The sequence below is a fragment of the Pyrgilauda ruficollis genome, unplaced genomic scaffold (assembly GCF_017590135.1).
Source record: "Pyrgilauda ruficollis isolate IOZ18807 unplaced genomic scaffold, ASM1759013v1 scaffold114, whole genome shotgun sequence".
NCBI lineage: Eukaryota > Metazoa > Chordata > Aves > Passeriformes > Passeridae > Pyrgilauda > Pyrgilauda ruficollis.
The window spans coordinates 186,531-208,385 of NW_024509655.1; the positions used below are offsets into that span (position 1 = coordinate 186,531).

General features: G+C 44.7%; 1 protein-coding gene across 1 annotated transcript; it reads right to left on the reverse strand.

Annotated features, from left to right (window-relative positions):
* Nucleotides 1-3,111: 3,111 nt before the first annotated feature.
* On the reverse strand, nt 3,112-15,545 carry HPSE (heparanase). The gene is made up of 12 exons (XM_041480316.1): nt 15,028-15,545; nt 13,378-13,523; nt 12,226-12,351; nt 11,714-11,887; nt 11,090-11,261; nt 10,530-10,577; nt 9,045-9,138; nt 8,320-8,426; nt 7,693-7,807; nt 5,915-6,033; nt 5,635-5,781; nt 3,112-4,901 (listed from the first exon to the last, which is right to left on the reverse strand). The coding sequence occupies exons 1-12, from the start codon at nt 15,375-15,377 to the stop codon at nt 4,742-4,744; spliced, it is 1,758 nt and encodes a 585-aa protein (XP_041336250.1). The 5' UTR covers nt 15,378-15,545; the 3' UTR covers nt 3,112-4,741.
* Nucleotides 15,546-21,855: the final 6,310 nt, after the last annotated feature.

Sequence of the window (21,855 nt, forward strand, 5' to 3'; positions counted from 1 at the left end):
TTTCCTTATATATTTTCTTAAATTCTATCTTTATATTTTCTATGGTTGTATTTCTACAGATAATGTTAGGGATATAATTAGTAATTCGTGCCAATAAAATATAGACTTCTATAAAGTATATGAATTAAACTGGCTGTACAAGGGGGGGCTAGGGATTTCATTCTCAGGATGGCGAAACCGTGGCAGACTGGCAAGGGAATACCATGTCATGAAGGAAACCTTGGCTGCACAGGAGATGGTCGTCCACGGTGGCATGTATCCAGAGATGATGGCCCGCAAAGATGCCCATGTGAGATAACCAGGGCCATCAACACCTGCCACCTGAATACAGGATTCCGGGAAGCAGGGAGAAGCACTAATCTATTCCCGGGCGAAGGCTTTGTGCAGTTCAGACTGAAGAAAAGAACCAACTTGAATATGAAGAACTCTAAAAGGAAACAAAGGGACTCTGCCGGGGGCAGAATAAAGAGCATTTTTAAAAAAAGAGTATAGAAACTGTCCCCTCGGAGAAGCTAGTGTGGACAGAGGGGGATTTGGTGCGATAGAGGCCAAATCCACGTTCACCCAGCCTATCTCCCAGGGGTGTTGCATTGTCAGTTTGATTGTTGGCTGTCAGGACTGTATCACAGTCGCGAAGAAACTCTTTTTGTTTTTATTAGAATTAGACATATTTCATTTTTACCTATAACAGACAATAACCGAAATGGCTGCGTACCTCCTTTCCATCATTGTAAACTAAACCTGCTGTATATAAACACCAGTCATTCATGTGTCATTTCACTCTTATCCACCCCAAGGGACCCTTTAACAAGAACCTCAGTTACCTCACCTTCAGGGTCATAACACCAACTTATGAGTTATTGCACAAGCCAGAGAGCAGAGGACAGAGCCATAAAACCTTTGCTTTTCGTGGCATGGTTTCAGTGTCTAAATGTCCTCAGATCTGCTGCTAAAAGATTCCTTGAGGACTTCATTGTCCCTCTAGAGTATAAATTCTTTTGCATTACACACTTCCTTCAGGTTGAATGACTCACACACTGGTAGAAAACAATGGAAACCACTTTGAACTTTAATTTCCCAAGGTGCTGGCTAGCAGGAGGAAATGAAATATGGAGAAGAGACTTTAATATTTTGCTATTGTTTTATTGTTTTAATGAGCAGTACTCCACAGCAGTAAAACGATTTGCACAGGACTATAAAGGAAAGAGTTGCTCAACTCTGATGGAGAGTAGCTAATAATCTAGGTTCCATATCACGCTGATAAAGTCATTGTAGTATATTATATAGGTAATTTGTGCTTATGTAGAATATGATATGAATATATGTTATAATGTTTAAAAGAAATACTCAAAAGCATTTTCAAATCCACATGCGGGAGCCGAGGAATTGCCTCGTACTAAGAGACTGTCGCATGCCATTGCGAAACTGCAGACAGCAGGGAGAAGTCTAATTTGCAATCAAAAGAGCCTAGCTGGGGAAGGAGATGGGTTAAGCTCTGAGATCAAGACAGCAGAAGCTATCGGGGAACTTGCATCCGAATACCAGGTTCCCTTAACCCTACCATCAGCATTCATAGCTTGCCAGGAACCACATTGTCCAGTCCAACTCGGAGAAAGAGGATGACATGAATATGTTTGACTATGAAAAGAACAAGAGAGACTCTGCCTCAGGCAACAAAAAGGGTATAAAACCTGACTGTACCAGACCACCTTTGTGAACAGAGCGGGTCCAATGCGATAGAGGTCGGATCACGGTTCACCCAGTGTCGAGCCTGGGGTCGATGCTGTCCCTTTAATTGTGGCTGTCGAGACTGTATATCAGTCGTGCAATAAATTCTATTTTTTTAGTTATTAAATTGGCTTGATCAAATTTTTATCTGGAACATTCATCATGGGCTTTTTTCAGATACAGACTAGTAGCTGAGGTGCAGTTGACTAGTGAGTCCTGGCAATGAATCCCCACAACCTCTCTGCCTGCCATGTGCGTAGGAACATAGATGCTCTGATTGTCACCAGGTGGATGTCCTCTGCCACACTGCTTTGGTGTTTTTATATGTGTGAAGCAGAGAGGAAACCCTGGACTGTCTGCAGAAAATTTTTAAGGAGCTCATGGAAGTAAAGCAGTAAAGAAAACTTTTACAGTTACTGCCACTGTATTTACATTCATAATAAAGTGGCCTGGCCCTTCACTGAAAGATAATCTAGAGAATAGCTCATTTCAGACTACTTTACTTCAGTAAAGCCCGACTGTCTTGTTTATCTGAAACCTGAGTTGATGGTCAAAATGTCCCTGACACTAAGGTGGGTATCAGTTTCCTCATTTTCACTTACACCAAATGATCCCCTGTACCAAAGTGTGAGGCAAATTACTCCACCTTCTAGGAACAGATTTACAGTAAATTCAATGTGAGTAATCTGACCTCCAGAGTCAAAAGGGCAAAAGTGAATTGGAATGAGTGTGAAATATGGTTCTCCCTGTTCTCAAATAACTGTACACACATATATTCAATCCCCCAAGGTTTACAACATTCACAGAGAAATAAAAGTCCCAGAGATAAGGGTGGGGCAGGCCTGTGAGGTGGTGATGTTCATCTCTGTTTCAGACTGTAGCTTCCTTGGAGTGCTGGGATCCAGCATCTTTCCTGTTCCCTGCACTTGGGTCCCTCTTGCTGTGTTTGTATAGAGCTAAGAGTAGCTATTAGCTTGATGTGCAACACTTTGTAAAGAGAAAGGTGGTTACTGAGCTGTAAATCAAACCTCCCCACCCCACCATCAAGAAGAGGGCTCAGAGAGGAGACATGGTTGACAGCAGCTGTCATTTGCATGGGCAAACATCCCCGGGGCCCCTCCTGGTAGTTCCTGTGTGCCAGTCACCAGCACTTGTGTCACATCTGAGTCACAGTGGGTGGAGGGCCTCTGAACTGGTGGGCAAACACAATTGAAACACAACAACCTGTGTAGGATTTCTTTCATTTTTGTGTACTTGGGTACTCTTGTTGATAATAAAAAGAAGCACGGGTAGTTATGACCAAAAGAAAAGTAGGGAGTGTCCTGGTATCAGCATGTCAAAAAGGAGTCTTAAAAAAAGAACGAAGATTGCCAAAAGTTGGTATAAATCACTTTAATTAAAATCTTCAAATACAAAACTCACAAGCATTGGAATAAACAAAATTTTTATCAAAGTTCTAAAAAGAAGCTACCAGGCAAAGAATAAATTTGATGTTTTAGTTGCAACTTACATTTTTATAATAATAATATATTATTAACTTTGTGTTGACTGTATGTAAGACTTTCCATCTTACACTCTCTTTACTTGTGTTATGGAACTTAGACATGCAAACAAACTCAGCCTTCCTCGTTTCTGATCTATGTTATCCCCTGATACATAACCCTTAACAGAATGCATCTGCTCCATGGATGCACATACTCCTTTGACACACTGAACTGAAGTATAACCTTTTTAGTGTGCAGGTTTTCATGGTTTTCATCACAGCTACAAAAGTACATCAGTTTTGAAAATAATCTCATTAAAAAAGGTTCCCTGCCCTGTAGCTGGTAGCATCTTTTTAAAGCTTAAAAAGGGAGGTACAGTAGTGTGGGGTTCTTCCCTGCTGTGCTCATAAATATAAGACATTGAGAGTGGTGTGGGTTACATACCTTCAAGAAAAGTAGAACTAAATAAATAGATGCAGAAGGCCACAGCTACTGTTCTAGGCCTTTTGTTGCCCTGGGGATCAGCAACCTGTGTGCCACAGGGAGCTATTGCCGGCACAGCCAGCTGTAACAGGGTGTGCATGGGGAAGGCACAGCTGGGGGGAAAAGCCACCACCAACACAGATTTCTTTCCAAAATCACTGTTTTCCCAGTAGGAAGGATGTCATCCTGACTGGGCACTTCTGTCCCCAGGATGCTCTATAGCATGATGTCTCTCTGGTAGTTGAGGGGTGAGTGGTTTCCTCAGCCTCTCTCCTATACCATTTCCCCAAGACAGAAGAGACCTGAGTGCATTAGGGAGTGTAAAGCAGAGAGAGCTTGAGAGCTTTACCTGTGCATAGGTTCAGGAACTTTCCAGCTGAACTAACTGCAGAGTGGTGCAGGTTGAGGTCATGAGCACTCACTTTGCAGCCCCTTGAGCACAGAGGGTTATTGCCAGGGCCTGGTGGGCTCCTCTCCTTTCCATTCAGGGAAGAAGGGTGTGATGGCAGAGGCTGACCACCCTACAGGAACAGCTTGCATTTCCTTTGTCAACAACTCGCCTTTGGAAAGCACAGAACCACAGCTCCATCTTGTGACTGAACAATCCTAGCTTAAGAAAAATGTGTGTTGTTTCCCCAAATCTAATAGAGGATCTGGTTTCTCTGCAAGGCCTTTGCCCCTGCAAGCACCCTGACTTTGGTTTGCTTTGTGTGTCCAGACCTTCGACCTCAAGATACCCTCAGCAACCACAACCCCCACATAGTGTGAGGCCACAGCTGTACAGCTCAAATAAAAACTCTGCTCATCCTTTCTGAAGGCAAGCTTTTGAAGAAACTGCTTTAGGAGCTGTGCTTGCAGAAACTAGAGGGTGAGGGGAGGTTGCAGTGCCTGGGCTGGCAGAGCCCCAAGTAGTGTGAGAAGCTCCCTGTGTGGTGTGGAGAAGAGTTCCATGCTCAAGCACAGTGACAGGTTGGATCAAGAGCAAAAAAAAAAATTTCCTACTAGCCTAGTGCTTTACATTTATCCTGAGTGTGTGTGTTGACCGCTTAAATGCAAGCAATAGCTTTGGCGTTTTTGATAACATAAAAGCCATAGGAGAAGGCTGGAAGGCCAAGAAGTCTGCCAGGACCAAGGGGCTTTTCCATAAGCTCTGGCAGTGTTTCATCATCCAGCATCCGTAGCACACGGCTGTTCAGCTCAATAGACCTGGAGAGGGACAGAGAGACTGTTTGGGCAGCTGTGCTCTGTTTGCCATCGAGTACAAACTGCTCTGGGCCTGAGTGTAAACATTAACTCAGCCCAAAGCCAAACCAAACTTCCCTTGAATGTGTGTGTACACACACAGACATCTGCAGCACTCCCACTACAAGGACTCCTTCAGACTGGTAGCACAAGCACATTTAAAAGTATGTTTCTTTCTCTTCCAGTGAGGTCAACAGCTAAATAGGCTTTGAAAAGTACAAATTTAAATTGCTTTTTCTCCTGAAAAATATTAATATTCTTTTTTGCCCAGAGAGCAGATCTTTTCCCTGTGGATGCATTAACAATGACAACAAAAAGATCCCACCCACACACAAAGGCTGAACACGTTGCTGTAAATCAGGACCTAGCACTTGGGAAAGCAATATACTTGTGTTTGTGCAAAAAAACCCCAAAAAACAAAACAAAACAGGACTTTAGCAGCTGTCCAGAACACTGACACATGCTAGGATAAACTTCCAAATTCACATCAAGTAAATGTCCTTATAACTTTGCAAGCTTTCAACAGCCTGAGTTTAGGAAATCTGATTTAACAGAAGCCAGATCTTACTGAAAAAAACCCAGATGAATGAATGGTAACTTCTTTTACCCCCATGCAAATTGAATAAGGTGAGGTTTTAAAGACCATCTAAGCCTACTCACAGTCTTTTCTGCAGGCACTGGAGGAATTGCAACTTACCTGGAAAGAATATTCTCTTTGCCATGAGGCAGTAAGAGGTACTGATCCACATGCTTGCTCGATAGGTAATCTGGTAGCTTCAAATGTTGGGTGACATTGTAGAGGTTTAAGGCAAACAGTGTCACATCCCCTTCTCTGTACTTTGGGCTGCAAGGCAAGAGAAGGTGATGGTGGGGATTAGAATAATGTGTGACCTTGCACTGTCCCAAATGGCATTTGTTGGCCCGGGGGTGGCCACAGGCTCAGTTTCCAGGATATTTCGCCCTTTCTGGAGTCTTACTTGAGGCTGCTTGTGCAGTGGAGGTAGACACGGAGCTTCCTCTTGTTGGCTCCTGCCAGGCCGACCTGCAGCACCTTGGTACCCACCAGCTTCTTGTAGAGCAGTGAAAGCCAGTAGTCCTGGGAGACAAAAAAACACATGGAAACATTTGTGTACGTGCCAGGTGCTCCACACAGTGCTTAATCTAACCTTCATTTTGAAGCTCATTTTAAGAGGTATTCCCCATAATTTTTTGCTTTACCAAGCTTCTCACATCTACTTACATTCACACAAACACCACAGATAAAAAGGAAGCCCTGCCTGCGAGCAGCTGTTTTTAGAATGTACCTTAGGCACATTTTCCCCTTCATACACAGCTCTCAGAGCTCTGTCAGGGAGAGATGTGCTTTTGAAATGCCCTTCTGCAGGGTACGGAGAACCTCAGTACTGAATGTAGGGGTGTGAGCGCTCTTCCTGCAGGAAAGCTTGTACCTAAGGCACAGGTGCAACACGAGGAAGAAGCTCCTAAACTTTAACCCCTTTCATTAACATTGTACTTTTGAACAGGTATCGGGATTGATTTCTAAATCCAAGTCACAAGTTTATCCTCTGACACTCCAGATGATACCTCAGAGCAGGACGATGCCCAGTGCAGACTCATTTTTTCCAGGTCTTTTCTGGTTTTCAGAGAGCTTCTTCCAGCTCATCTGTTGGTCTTTGAGGTTTTCTTAGGAGGAAAACTGTTGCATTTCTCCTCTGACTCACCACAAGACCAGGAAATTACTTTTACTATCAGCCTTTGTGCTGAATCCCTCTGCAAGGAAATGCAGCCTTCTGACAGTGATGTGCTTCCTCATTTCTGTGCTAACTACAGCTGATGCACCTGGGTTTGGATTTCCCTGCCTCTGAAGCATTATTGGCTTGGTTAGCATCTGTACTGCCAGTAGGTGAGGAAAAAGGCACACAGTTTCAGTCCAACTTAAATCTATTTTAAATGAGGGAATGAAAAGCCCAAAGTCACAAGCCTGATGATGCAGCCTCTGGCATAGGAAGCAGCTGAGCAAGTAAAATGGAAAACCCCTGTATGCTGGGTTTTCTTTTAGGCTGGCTCTATGACCACCAATGAAAATCACAATTTGGAAGCAGAGAAATGAGAGGAAAGCTAAAAAGGAAGATGCTGTCCTCTCACCCCAGTCTAAGTGCTGTAGTACAAAGAAATGTGCCGTATGTGCAAGAACAATGTATAGTTCATATAATGAAGTTTCATCACAGCAAAGTGTTATTTCCTAATAAATCAAACTATACTAAATATTTCAATTTAATTATCCATCAGCCACCACTGTAGGATGAATATGCTCATGACCTATAACACTTGAGTGTTGACTTCAGGGTGGACTGGTTTTCACATGGAATGAAATTGATTTTAATATCTCTTTTCACTTCTGTTTATAAACTACTCATCACTCAGCTGAGGAGTAATCAAACCAAAAAAACAGGCCATCCAGAAACACCTTGTGAGATCCAGGAGCTTCTATGTACAAACCAGAGCATCATGTCCCAAAAATCAGTTTCTGCTGTGCTGAAGACTGGCTGCACCCCTGCAGCTGGAGTAAATATCTTGTGTGCATACATATATGTGTAATAATATATTAACCTGTAGTGAAACATGAGATAACTTTAGGTGCAAGGATACCTGTGTCCATCCAAGCAAAAAAAGGTATTGTTAAAATAGCTGACTTGTCCCTCCACACCCAGCATTGCCTGTGCAGAGGTGCATTCAGGGGGTGTTATTTACATACCGGCAAAGGCTCAAAGTTGGCATCCACCAGGTGATAGGTCCCTGCCCCGAAGAAAACCTGTCTCATTACCACATCAATCCCCTGCCTGGCTGAAAGCCCGAGTTTGTCCAACCACCTGCCAAAAAATGAGGCAAATATCATGCAGATGAAAGTGCTGACCTCAACAGTACTCTGTTGCCCCTCTCAAACCAGCTTGGGTAGCAGGAAAGCAAAACTTAGTGAGTAATGCTGACTTCCTTAAAAACACACAACTAATTTCAAGTCTTGCATTGATTACATTAAAAAATAATTTTAGTCCACCTCTTGAAGTCCAAGTTGATGGGAACAGTTGCTCCATTCCCCTGTTTATAGGGGGTGGAAACAAGGAGTGGCAGCAGATTCTCCTGAACTGGCCAAAGGTCTGAAGGCTGAGAGAAATAATCACACCAGAAACAAGGTTGCCTGTCATTATCAGACTTTGACTTGCTGGCCCACCAGGCCCTGATAAAAAGTCATTGTGTCTTATAGGATGGAAAAAAGCTGCCCACACTCCCCAGGAAGCCTGAGGAAGCCACATTCCTCCTGTGGGGCAGCCCCATTCAGCTGCCAAAATACATAATTTCCTCACACCTGGGACACAGTACTCACATAAAGCCAGCAACATAAGTGTTAGACAATCTGGGAGCTCCTCCTCCATAGGCAGAGCTCGTCTCTCCCAGCCATACCTTCTTGTCCGGCACAGTCTGACCAACAATCTGGCCAGTGTGGCATTCAGAAAGAAGAGAGACAACGGTTAATTTTTTGACTACTGAAATAAACAAAATGTTGTATTTTAGCCAAAGGCTTACTTAGGATGTTTTCATTTAAGGGATAACACTCTGAGATGGGATGTCACAGAAATTTGGGTCAAAAGGACTAGAAGTAGATTTACATCCCCCCCAGAAAAAAACCCAAACTTGCTGCCCATGTAAAACAGGGCAAACATCACTAAAATCCAGGTCCCATAATTCTTCTTGTGCTGAGTAGTGCTATATTCTAACTTATAATGCTGTCAGGATCTTTAAAAAAAAAAAAAACATTGGAGGGAGAGGATAATCATAAATTGCATCCCTGAGTAATTATTATATCAATAAATGAGAATGTTATAGGTGTGTGATGCACCTGGCACAATGTTTACTACATAGCAAACTGTTGGAGCTCATTTATTGTTAGTATAATTAATTTTAATTTTATTTTTTTTAATATACAATGTCAGCAGAACTCAAGCTTTGAGTATCCCTGTCTATTGTTAGTAAGAAATAGTGCTTTATTTTTGGATTCTCTGTTAACCTGCTGGAAACTGAACATGGGAATGGTTGAACAGGACAAGGTACCTCCAGAACTTCATATATGGCTGTGGCGAAGGTGTCCAGCACCTCAGGGCTCAAGAAATCCCCCCTTGTTGCACTCTGTCCATTCACATAGTAACTGAAAATGGGGGAAAAAACGTAGACAAAATTAGGGAGCAATACCACCAGTGGTACAAAACACCACTGAAAGTATTCAGTTGATTGGTACATTTATCCACAGCATGATTTTTCTGTCCAGTGCTTTTTAATTTTTTGTTTTCCAAATGTATAGGTCTGTCACTTGTATTTAAGGGACTTTAAGATATAATTTTACCTCAGTGGAGTCAGGATATCACAGAAATTTCCACCAGCAGAAGTAATAGGTTTGTTTGCATCTATTTGTTAAGAATAAGGAAAACATCACCAAGAGCCAGCTTCTGTAATCTTCTCTTGTTGAGGAGTCTGACACTCCTATGTGATTACTTGCTTTACTCCATCAAGTTATATATTAAAAATATCAGCTCACAGCATCTGTCCATCTGCTGGAATATTTTGGCCACTTGGAGGGAGCTGAAATGTGGGCATTCCTATGGTGTGAAGGTTGCCCTTCACCATGAGCAGAAGACCTTTTAAGTCTTGTTTGTCCAAATAAATTGGAATGGTGGTTTTTGCATTTCATCCTGCTATCACTCAGTCCGACCAAAAACAGCTGAGGCCTTCCAGCCACAAGAGGAAGCTAAAACCTGATAATCCTAAATGAGTAAACAACAGCCCAGGAAGGGGAAAGGACAAGATCATGCCTTTCTAGCAGCTCAAAATACATAGATAATTGATGTATGTATACATATATATATATATAAAATAAGTATGTACATTTTTTCTCATTATTGTCTGACTGCTGCATGTCATGTCCTGCTTTTGACTCTGGAAAGAAAACTGCCTTCACACGGAAATGATTTTCAAACATATTAAGTTCATGGCCCTGGGGCCAGTTTACCCTACTGTCCCCATGAGCACTTTAAACCTACCAATCAAAGTCACTGCACAGGAGCAAAGGGCCAGGTGCCAGTGCTGTTTGCACTGCATGTGGGATCTAAGGGTGAGTTACCTACACAGAGCCTGAAGTGACTCAGAGAACAAACTCAAGGGAGCAGGAGGAACTGCTGGCAATTCTCCATGGACAAAGGTCAGCCAGACCTACAGAGCTTTTTCTTTATATCAACTAGACATAAATAGAGCAAACAAAATTATCACCTTGCACATGTTGCATTCCCCGTGACTAACCCCCACCGCTGCTTTTGGGTCTCTGCACCAAGTAGACCCTTTGGAGGCTTCAGCATTTCTGTAATGTGCTCCCTCAATTAATCTCTCATTCTGAACACAGAAATTTGTGGAGAGACCCCTGAGAAACTGTCGAAAGGGGGCATTTCACCCCCCTCTTTTCTGTTGAGATTGATAATTCTGTTCAAATTGGCATTTTTTAAAGAAAATGAGGCAGTAGAGTGACAGTGGTATCCAAGTGGTACTTACTGGTGCCATGTGACAGAGTCGATCACCTTCCCTCCCGATTTCAGGAAGCTGCAACCAGAGGGAATGGTGGAGGACAGGGGGTTAGCAGTCCAGTCATGGCCCTCCCACTAGTGCAACGCCATGCACAGCCCTCCCCTCTCCCCACAGCTGGCAGCACTGATGGTGAATGCTTGGGGGCCAGGCTTCCTGTGGCTTTTAAGCAGGCTTTGGGCAGCCTGGCTTCCTCAGCTGGTTGCTGAGAGGATGAATTGACCCTTGTATAACATGTGGGTGTTTTTCTGGCGAAAAGCTGTTGTTAGCACAACCCTAGAGCCGGTACTCAATGGGAAAATACGTGGACCACTGATGTACTTCCAGCAGCTGAGTTTTACCTGGCTGAGTATTCAGGCCTTGAACTCAAGCATGCAGGTAAGATTATAATTGTCGTCTGTCAAGATAAAAAAAATTGTTCAACCCCTGCCTTAAAGCCTCTTCATGCCTCCTGCATATAGGGACAGACAAGCCACAGTTCTCCACACTTGCCCCAACCCAGAAGTGCTGCTGGAACCTCACACCCCTACCTTCTCAGCAGTCTCTGCGTGTGCTTTCGGGGCTGCCCAACATCGGGGCCGTAGAGCTTGGCATGCTGATAGAGGGCATAGTTATTCAGCAGTTGGCGTAAGTGAATAAAATCTTGCCCCAGCTGGAAGCCATCAATGTGGATGCCAGATTTCTTCCTGAAGCTGTTGGGCTCTGGGGAAGACACATGCACATCAACACCCCACTCTATTTCTGGGGCACAAAATAGGGCATTTCCATCCACATGGGAAGCACCAGTTCCCTAAGGCTTCATCTGATCTGGCATAGAGTGGGTGACATATTTGAAGGTGAGCATGAAACCAAAAGCTTGGGGGATACAGTGTGCTACTCTCCAGGACTCTGTCCCAGCCATAGGTGACATCCTGCATCTCGTGGGGCATCATTCACCTCATCTCAAAGCCCTGGTAGGAGCAGCAAAATAATCTCAATTTGCTCATTCATTTTGTCTTCTTCTAAAATCCCTCTGCAAATTAAGACCGTAATGCCTCTTAATAAAACATCACCTTGCCTTTATATGCCGTCATCCAAAATATCCAAAGTTACTAGCCCATACCGTCTGGTGGTACTTTTCTAGGTGACAGCTGGTCTGGCCAACAAGCACTTACCATTCCCAAGTTCCCAGGAGATGTTGTACCTCTGGGAAGCACAGTAGTCCAGCAGTGCCTGGGCATTTGAGCTGTCCCACTGCAAGCCACCTTTCCGCAGCAAGGCATTGAGTCCAAAGATCAGGTGAAACCCTGAGCAGTTAGCAAAGCTATAGAGAATATCCAGTGTGTTTTCTGCACAGAGGAGAAAGGAGGGGTGTTTATCTCAAGGTTACAGCTTGCTAGTTGAGCTTTTGCCAAGCAACAATCTTTATTGCCTTTACTGTATTTATTTAGCCTGATGCCAGACAGAAGAGGTCAGGCCTCACTACACAACATCTTGCAAGCTTTGAGAACCTCCCAATCCCTGCAGCTGAATACTATTAATATGGGATGGCAAACAACAGAAAAAGAGTTCTCTGAATATTTTTCAAAGTGGGTGAAATATTTCTTTTTCAGTGGTTTCTGCTCCTAATAGCCTACGGCCCTTTTACTGTGGGGCAGAGAGTTGCATCCCCCTGTTTAAGTCTTACTTGTAATGGTGATGTTTTTGTGCTTTTTCCGGTTCTGTTCGGCAAGAATCAGCTTCTCCTGGCTGGGCCATTGGGTCAGCAGCACCTTCTCAACAGCAGCAAATGCAGGCCTTGAGCCACAAGCCTCTGTAGGGCAGAAGAAGGTTGATAGGAATTAACTCCTCACCTCCACAGTCAGCAAACCCTTGTTCCAGTGAGCTGACGAAGCATAGGCTGCGATGCTTGAGGAGCAGATAAGCCAACCTGGCATGCAGTGGTGTGGCAGGAATCATGACCCACCTTGCTGGGGACAGGAACAGAGCAATGCTTCCTGCACTGGCCATCTCATGCAGGGCAAAGTGCTGACTTCCCCACACGGCTCACTGGCAGGAGTCATAGGACATGTTTCCTTCAAAGCTTATGCTTTTTCTTGGCACACAAAACAGGAACAAGCCATAACCAGAGAAGAAGGCACGAGCCAGAGTCACAGGAAGTGTCTACTTAGCAAAGTGCTATGAAGGGAAAAGTACCACTTGACTTCAAAACTGAGCATCACTGGTCATACAGTAATGTAGGATTGCACAATTGTGCTATGTGCCACAGGAATATACAGGATTTTTTTTCATCTGAAGCACCTCTTGACACTTTTGCTAAGTTCAAAGAGAAAATACCAAGCTCAAGCAGTTGACAGAGGTCCATCAGGTTTGCACTTGCCCTGTCAAAGCAGCAGGAGGGCAAGGCTGCACCCCCAGCCAAGCTCTCTGGCTTTGGGAGAGACTGAACACTATTCTCCTCAGGTTATTTCTTCCATCTGTTCCTTAATTTTCATAATGAAGCCACATCTTCTGAGCTGAACTTGACCACCTCCCAGACAGTGAGGGAGCTCCCAAGATTGCTGCAGGGAGCAGAGGGCAGCAAGGGTAGAGTCTCAGCAGATGCCAGGGAGGATACAAGTTCCCCTGCATCCTTTCTCAATTTTCCCACAGCTGGCACAGCTCTTCCCACAAACCATGCTGAAAGTCCACAGATCTCCTCTCCATGGATGATAGCAATACTGAGAGTGTGGAGGGCCCCCAGTGCTGCTGCTGTGCCCTTGCAGAATCCTCAGCCTGCATCCAAGACTCTCCAAAACCTAGAATGGTTTCAAGTCTAACAAGTTGATGCCCACTTTACCTTGCTGTGCTTGAAATTCCCAGAAGATTTTTTCTTCTGAAGTTGAATCCTTGTTGGGATCAAAGATAAGAAAGTCTGTCTCAGTGCCACCAAACCTCAGGAAACCTGGGGACAGGGCTGTTGCCAGGGCCCGCAGCTTCGAATTGCTGAGGAGGGAATGCCAAGAAATAGAAAACCACTGTATTTATGCAGACTGTGTAGAGGGTAAACATGGCAAGCACTTTGAGGAACATGCTGCAGTAGGTGACCTGGGGCTACCCAGAGCCTCAAGGAATTCCTGATGGCTTACTGGGATCTGCATCCCAGCCCTCTGCACTGTACGAGAGGGACACTGATGGCCAAGTGACCCAGGAGAGGGTCAAATGGGCAGGGGAGAACATACCTGACGGAACACTGGCAGGGAGCCAAATCCTGGGGGCAAAGTAAGGCAAAACTTTAAAACAAGCTTATTTTTTTTTTCCATCCTAAACATCATCCTCCCCTAGATGTTTTTGGTTTTGTTTGTACAACACCGACATAAACGTCCTCTGAGAATTTGGGCACAAAACTGACTTTACATCATCAGCCCCAACTTCCATAACAACAGCCAAAGCAATTGCCTTTGTACCCAAGGGAGGTTAAGAGTCCCTGCTGGAACAGGTGTTAACTCTATCAAAGCAGGTGTACAAAAGACACAAAAGGTGTCTGTGACTTGCTCACATTCCATGCAGGATGTGCAGCACCTCACACCCTATGCAGGATGTGCAGCACCGACAGCCAGCCTTCTCTGGGGGGAACCACAAGGCTTTGGAGGGCACTGGGCATGTTAGGTGCTATCTGCTCTGTGATGATAAACAGCAGATTAGAGGCCACCAAATACTTCCTTCTCCTCATGGTGGCAAGACTGGCCTCATGCTGAGCCCCAAGGTGTGAAGGTGGGGCTAGATGTTGGAGACCTGAGCACTTTCCAGTAACGCTGGTGGCACCTTTCTCACCAGCTCAGTGAGGACGAAAACGTGCAGGTAGTGGGAAAGCAGGACTGGAGGATCCACACATTTTTTGAACACTTTCATGGATGGTGATCCCACTATCTGCTACCCTGCGCAGCCTGTTCCAATGCATGATTACTCTCTCAGTGAAGAAATTTTTCTTAACATCCAATCTAAAGCCCCGCTGGTACAACTTGAGACCGTTTCCTCTCCTCCAGTCAGTTGTTAGCTGGAGGAGACTGACCCACACCTCACTACAACCTCCTTTCTGGTGCTTGAGTGGGGCGATAAGGACACCCTGAGGACTTCATTTCTCGAGGGCAAACAACCGCAATTCCCTCCGTTTCCTTCTCCTTTTTTTTTCTGCTGGCAAAGCTACTCCTCTACCATGCTTCTTCCCGAGCTGAGCTTTCCCTGCATCTCCCCATGCCAGCCGCTCCTTTCCCGTGCACCAATGGGCCGGCGTGGCTCCCACCTGCGGCAGGTACCGCCTTCTGCTCTGGGAGGAGGGAATTAGCGAACTCCAAGCAGACGGGATCCAGCAGCCTCTCCCCGACCCCATTTTTAGGGCTGGGGGACTCCCGTGCCGCCCAGCTCGCTCCGCAGCGCGTTTGCCAGGACGGCCCGCCCCTCCTCCCGAAGACCCTTTCTCCTTTGCCCAGTGGGGCGAGAGGCGACTCACCTGAGCAGGGCGACATAGCGCGGGTCCCGGGCGAGGCTGGCATCCAGGGTGAGGGAGAGGAAAGCCAGGCTCACCTCCCCTCGGGGGCTGTCCCGGAGCCCCAGCCGCAGCACCGCCGCCCGGTGCCCCTCGGCCAGCGCCGGCAGCAACAGCAGCAGCAGGAGAGGCAGCAGCGACAGCAGCATCCTTCGGTCCCGGCCCGCCGCGCCGACTCCGCCGGCACCGCCGCCGGCACCACCCCCGAGGAGGGGAGGGCGGGCCCGGGGCTGCAGCGCTCCGCTCCCCGCCCGGAAGAGCCGCGCTGGCGTGAGCAGGACCTTCCTCACCCTCTGGAAGGGCTCCAAGAGCATCTTCGAGCCTCAAATCAGCGGCAAGATACCCGACACCCGGGGTTACCTAAACGCCTCAACCATTACAAAATGACCCTGTGTTTACAGCTGGTTCCTTTCCTGCTCACACCTTCACAGCCTTGCAGTCGCCTCCTCCAATATCCCGCCCTGCTCCAGCGGCCCTGGGCATTTCCGTGTACAACCAGCGGGCTGGAAAATGGCTACAGGACTGGACGCTGCCTCTCCAGGGCTGGGATGTCAGCCTGGCACCCCGTCTGCGGCCTCCACTGCGGGAAACCGACTCCCAGCAGCACACAGCTGTATGACTCTTGCAACAGTCCATACTGTTGGAACAAGTGTTTGTCCTCATGGCAGAGGTATGAAACTTGGAATTACTGTTACAAAAAGGTTTCAGGCAGGCTCTGGGTCTGCCCCTTAGGTGCTACCTGTGGAGTCCAGTGTGTACCGAAACTCCTTTGGCAGCAGCTGGCCTTGCTGGGAAGGCCTGTCAGGGAAGAGCCAGCTGCAGCCATGGAGCAGGTATGGCTTAGTGTCATGGAATGGCTTGGGTTGTTCCAAACCCTACACCATGGGCAGGGATGCCTCCCACCGGACCAGGTTGCTCAAAGTGCCATCTGGCCTGGCCTTGAACTCTTCCAGGAATGAGGGATACACAGCTTCTCTGGGCAACCTTTACCAGTGCATCACCACCCTCACAGTAAAGAATCTCTTACTAATGTCGAGTCTAAACTGATCTTTCTTCAGCTGAAGCCATTCCTCTGTTGTCCTACCACTCCATACCCTTGTAAAAAGTCCTTCTCTAGCTCTCTTGTCATCCCTTCTGGTATTGGAAAGTGCTCTAAGGTCACCCTGGAGCCTTCTCCTTTCCAGGCTGAACAACCCCAGCTCTCTCAGCTTCTCTTCAAAGGAGTTGTTCCAGACACCTGATCACCTTTGTGGCCTCCTAACAGGTCCAAATTCTTCTTGTTTTGGGGGGCCCAGGGCTGGATGCAGTACCAGAGATGGAGCCTGGAGTAGAAGGAGACAGTCACCTCCCCTGACCTACTGCCCACTCTCCCTTTGATTCAGCCCAGAAGACAGTTTGCTTCCTGGGCTGCAAGAATGTTTCTAAGTTTCTATGCACACTACTGAAACATTTGCAGAGTTTTTAAACAACTACATTTAGCACCACCATTACATTTTCCACCTGTACCAATTCATCCTGAAGCATCCATATTTCTCATGAAGTTTGTTTTGAAAATGGCTGTCTGCTGGAACAGGCTGTGAATCTGTTGCTTTATCAGGTGCAACACTTCCCACACACACCAAAGTTTGGGCATTAATCTGTGGCTCAAGTGCTCGCCTGCCTGGCCCTTCCTGTTCCTGCTTGCTCTACATTTTTGTACTATTAAGTAATTCTCCACCGGAACTAGAAGAACTTGACCAAATTAACTCTGGTTTTGATAAGCACATCCACGGCCCTGCCAAAAAGGAAACATCAGTGACACTTCTGTCTCAGTATCTTAGTCAGGGTAATGCTTCCCATTCTGGGAATTATATGCCTACGCCCCAGGAAGGGCTGGGGTAACTATCTGCCAGAGGAATAACTCATCTATCAGCTGATGACTGGAGCACCAAACAAACTACCCAGTGCCATGGGTAAACTAAGGATATAAGAATGCAGTTAAGTGTGTGAAAAATCATTGCTCAAATCTAGCTAAGGTTATTACCACAGGTGCAGGAGGAAAGGTCAGGAGCTGTCAAGCAAGATGCAGCCTGTGCACAATTACTTTCTGTTGGAATTCCATACTTCTGCCTTTATTTCCTCCATGTTTTTCTTTGAGAGGACACATTTTAGGTGACTTGCCACTGTGTGGTATTTCTCACAGCAAAGGCACAAGGTGTGTATTTCAAATGGTGAACGCTATGTTTTGGGATCAGTTGCTGTGTACAGATGTGTGTATGTGAAGTCTGGCATGTGCTGTGTTTTTAGCAGCCTGTGAAACCTTGTAGCTGGAAAAAAATGCCTTCCAGCATTAGGTTAAGGTACTAAATGAGAAGTAGCAGCTTTTGCCTGGGCATTTTTCACATGGTTTTATATACATTTTTTAAATATTGCAGAGTAGGGGAGCTCAGTATAGATGTATTTGGACTTATGGAAATTAGGGCAGAATTTGAGTGATGCCCTGTGAGCTGCAGGGGGAGCGCTTAGGAAGTAGGAATAGGCTTAAGCCCACTTGAGTGTTACTTGAAGCCAGCTCCAAACAAGCATCCCATCCCACTTCCTCACTTCACACAAAACCTATCCCCTGCTTTGTAACATTCCAATGCTTTGGTCTTGCAGCTCCTATCAGACAGTTCTGCTTCTCCCAGTAATGCCATTAGACACCCTGTGATGACTAGGTTTTTATATCTAGAAAGAACTAAAAACAAAACCTTCCAGGAATTTCAACTGTCTAACAGCAGCAGCAACATGCTATTGCTAGCAGGGGCACTTCTGCTGTTCCTGGGCAAGCACCAATAACTGATATATTTATACCTGTGTCTACATATATATCAGTGCTTTACTTTGTGTATATTAAAGGAATTCAGAAGGGAAGAGCTGCCTTTGCAAAAATTCTTGTGACACAGATGTTTAGGCGGATGAACAGAGCCGACCTGTGTCAGAATACTGCTCTGTTTCTATATAAGAAGCCTCAGGAAGATGAAATTAAAGCTAAGCTGATTCCAAGAAAGCATGGAAACTGTAAAAACAGAGATGCCTGTCAGAGTGGTTTTGTGAGCTATCCTTCCTCCCTGTCCCAAGCCTGCAGCCAGCCCTTGTCCTGACACAGCACACAGCTCTCAGTACTCCCTGCTGGTTTTATTTATGAGCCAGAGTCTGAGATGGCACATCCTGTTTATTCAGAGATGGAAATTACACCTTGAGTCTAGATTTTAGCAGTTCTCTTTGATATGCACACAGAGATGAAATGAAGCTTTAAAAGGAAGACAAAGTGAGAGCTGGTTAGGACTAACTCATGTGGAAATGGCTTTCCAGAACATAGGAACGCAATAGGTCTCATTCACACAATGAAAATTAACAGCTAAACATTATCCTAAGCCTGACTCTCTTACTAGTCGTTCCAGGGAGACAGTTTCCAGTAAGTTATGTACAGGGGTTCATGGAATCATGACTCAGGAAGAAAGGGAATCACACAAACACAAGAACTGGTCTATGTGGGCAAGCTGGAAAGTGGAGTGAATAGAAATAAAGACTAAGAAATATGCTCTGAGGTTTTAGGTCAGAACATTTCTCTGCACCTGAACAGACTTGCACACACAATAGTTCTCATCCAATATACTGTGGGTTATGAAGACATTGGCAGAAACATCCGACAGAGCATATTTTTATGACCTACTTAGCTTTGAAGCATCTACCATTATATCACATGGAAATCAGATAAATTCATCAAGGTTGCTTCTTTTCCTTTAACACAGGCCTTAGGATACAAACATCCCATTGAAGCAAGTGGGAAATGTTTCCAAAATATCCAAAATATCTTGAATCCATCCTCAGCATAAATTTTTCCACAGCACATTCACCCATAACAGACATTTACCAAACAATCGCATATCCATTCCAACACTTGCATGTTATATATATATATATATATATATATGTATATAAATCAGCCCACTGAAGCTCTGAGCATCATCTGGCATTACAAAAATACCATGAGCAGCATCTGTTGTATTCCCTTTTTTTCTCCTCTCCCATCTCCACCCAGGGGAAAGCCCAGGTAAGAAAGCTTTATATGAAAAGCATTTAATCACACATTAATACAAGCGGTATGAAATATATGTACTGCTTTGCGTGATAAGCTTGATTTCAGGAAAATAAGACAAGCTACATATACCAAAGTTTCAGTGCAAATTAGTGCAGCTTCATTTCATTTCTGATCCTCTCTAAGGTCACAGAGAAAACCTTAAGGGAATTGCACTCATCCATCAAGGCAGAGCACAGTCTGTGTGAAGAGAACAGCAGAGACAGTTATTGCCAACCTCTTTTTAGTTTCAGACCAGCTTTATGCAGATTTAAAACCACTCTCTTTTTTCAAACCAGCTTTTTGTACCATTTTCACAGGTGCTCTGGAATTTGTAGGGAATATTTGACTTTTTTCCTAAATGTGTATCTCATCAAAACCTGATCTTGCAGCAGTGCTGGGCGTTACGGTCATGTATAGTGTGAGGGTGCATTTAGCAAGCGGCAGGAATGATATTTTCCTGCTGTTCCCCTCTGCTATATAAATACATAAAATGTACACTTTAATTAACATGCAAGTACAAATATCATGCAAAGAATTGTGACAGATGTTACTGGCTTATTAACTATTCTGTAATAAATGCAGCAATTAATGGAACATTTCCATAACATCTGTTATTGCAGTAACTCAGTACTCAGAGTGAGTAATTTTATAGTAACTTCCTGGGGTTCTTTCCCCCACCAAATCCACACAAAACTCTACCAAACTTTGGAAAAGCACCAATAAACCTCTAAGGTAGCTGTGTTTTCTTATGTGGGTACTACATCTCCTGCTTAGATATGTATTCATTGTTATGCTGGAGTGAGCACCATCTGCCTTTTGAATGTAACAAACCAATAGAGAATTTAATGTTACCGATCATTTGGTCAAAATTAGATCTTAATTAAAAGGGCAAAGCATTAAGAGATAGACTTACATATAGCCTCAAGTCATGGCAAATATTGCTTCTGCCCTTGAGGACCAACTTCACATTTTTTCATGTTTCCAAATCCAATTGTGCCTTAGGCACTTCAATATCAGTAACAGGATTCTTCTGTGGGCACTCAGTGTAACAGTGGAAGTGAATCATACTGCCTCTAAAAAGTGCTGGTTTTAAATTCCTGGCCTGGTTTAATACTGAATGCAGTCAAATATTGCATTTATCCGAACCACGTAAGCCACTATGAAATATCACAAGTATGGGCTTAGAGGCACATTTCTGCCAAATAAAAGCTTATAAAGAATTTATTCAATTGCTACCTATGATTTCTCTAATGAAACAACACAATGAGCAGTAGAATATTAGCATTTTCATCAGTTTTTCACCATAACCACTTTCTATCAAGCATTCAATGTCTAACATTGTCACTAGATTTAAAAACCTTTCTATTTCTAGAACCACAACATAATTAACCTATCAAGCCCTCAGTTTAACTCAGGTTTATCTTACTTTTCCTTTACTGAGAAGAGACCAAATTTTATACAGGAATGCCATGTTTAGGTGTGCTGCTACACTGGCTACCATAATTCAAAACTACTTCCATGCCCTTATGAGATCCCACCTGGAACACTGCATCCAGATCTGGGATTCTCAGCACAAGAAAGCCATGGACACTGTTGGAGCAGGTTCAGAGGTGGTCATGGAGATGCTCTGAGGAGTGGAGCACCTCTTCTGTGAACACAGGCTGAGAGAGCTGGGGTTGTTCAGCATGGAGGAAGCTCCAGGTGTTACAACAAATGAGGGAGAGAGACTTTTTAGAGGGGTAGATAGTGATAGAACTAGACGGAATGGCTTTAAACTAGAAGAGATATTTAGATTGGATATTAGGAAGAAATTCCTTACTGTGAGGGTGATGAAGCACTGGCACTGGGTGCCCAAGGAAAATGTGGATGCCCCATGCCTAGTGTTTAAGGCCAGGCTGGGTGAGGCTTTCAGCAACCTGGTCTAGTGGATGTGTCCCCGCCCATGGCAGAGGGTTTGGAATGAGATGATTTTTAAGGTTTCTTCCAACCCAAATCAATCAGTCTATGATTCTGTAATTTAACACATCAGGCTGCCCCAGCTTTCAAGTTTGTCTTAATGTGCAGGCTATTGTCAAGTACTACACAGCAGCTTAGAAGTTTACCGTGTCACAGTTGAGGAAGGTTCAGGCTGCTGTAGGCTCTAAAGTAGGTTCAAAACTACTTTAAAGAAGCTTAACTTTTTGCTGGAGCAAATCGGGTTCAGATGCCTTTAAAAATCCTGACTAGGGTGACTGACACATGCCCATGTGTCAAAACTCGACAGGGCTTTTCAAATGTCAGTTCTATAAAACTTCATGTTTATTTGGTCTTCACATTTAAGCAAGAAATTAAAAAACTCTTTTAAAAAAAGTAAACCTTCTGTTTGGAAGACTGCTTCAAAGGCATCCTGAAAGAATTATCTCAGGGAATTGCCAGAGGCTGAATATGAATTTGATATCTGCATTTTTTAAAAAGGCTTAAACTAGGCATCATTTACAATCTCTTGCACAACTCTGAGACAACTTCTTTGTTTTGAATTGCAGCTCCTTCCATTAACTACGCTTAGAATACAGAGAATCCTGCAAGCAGGCATTTTTGGGTACCTCACTCAAGTGCAGGTGTCCTAAAGGGAATATCCAAATATATTATTTAAGTCAGCTGTGAGCATAAGCTCCCAGCAGAAGTACACACAAAGCAGTCAGTCCAATTCC

Excerpts from the sequence above, each read along its gene's own strand:
- HPSE (XM_041480316.1), bottom strand. The coding sequence starts at position 15,377 with ATGCTCTTGGAGCCCTTCCAGAGGGTGAGGAAGGTCCTGCTCACGCCA. Across the intron at positions 12,352-13,377 it reads GGAATTTCAAGCACAGCAAG|AGGCTTGTGGCTCAAGGCCT; the intron begins GTAAAGTGGGCA and ends TCTGCCCTACAG. Across the intron at positions 5,782-5,914 it reads CACTGCACAAGCAGCCTCAA|CCCAAAGTACAGAGAAGGGG; the intron begins GTAAGACTCCAG and ends CTTGCCTTGCAG.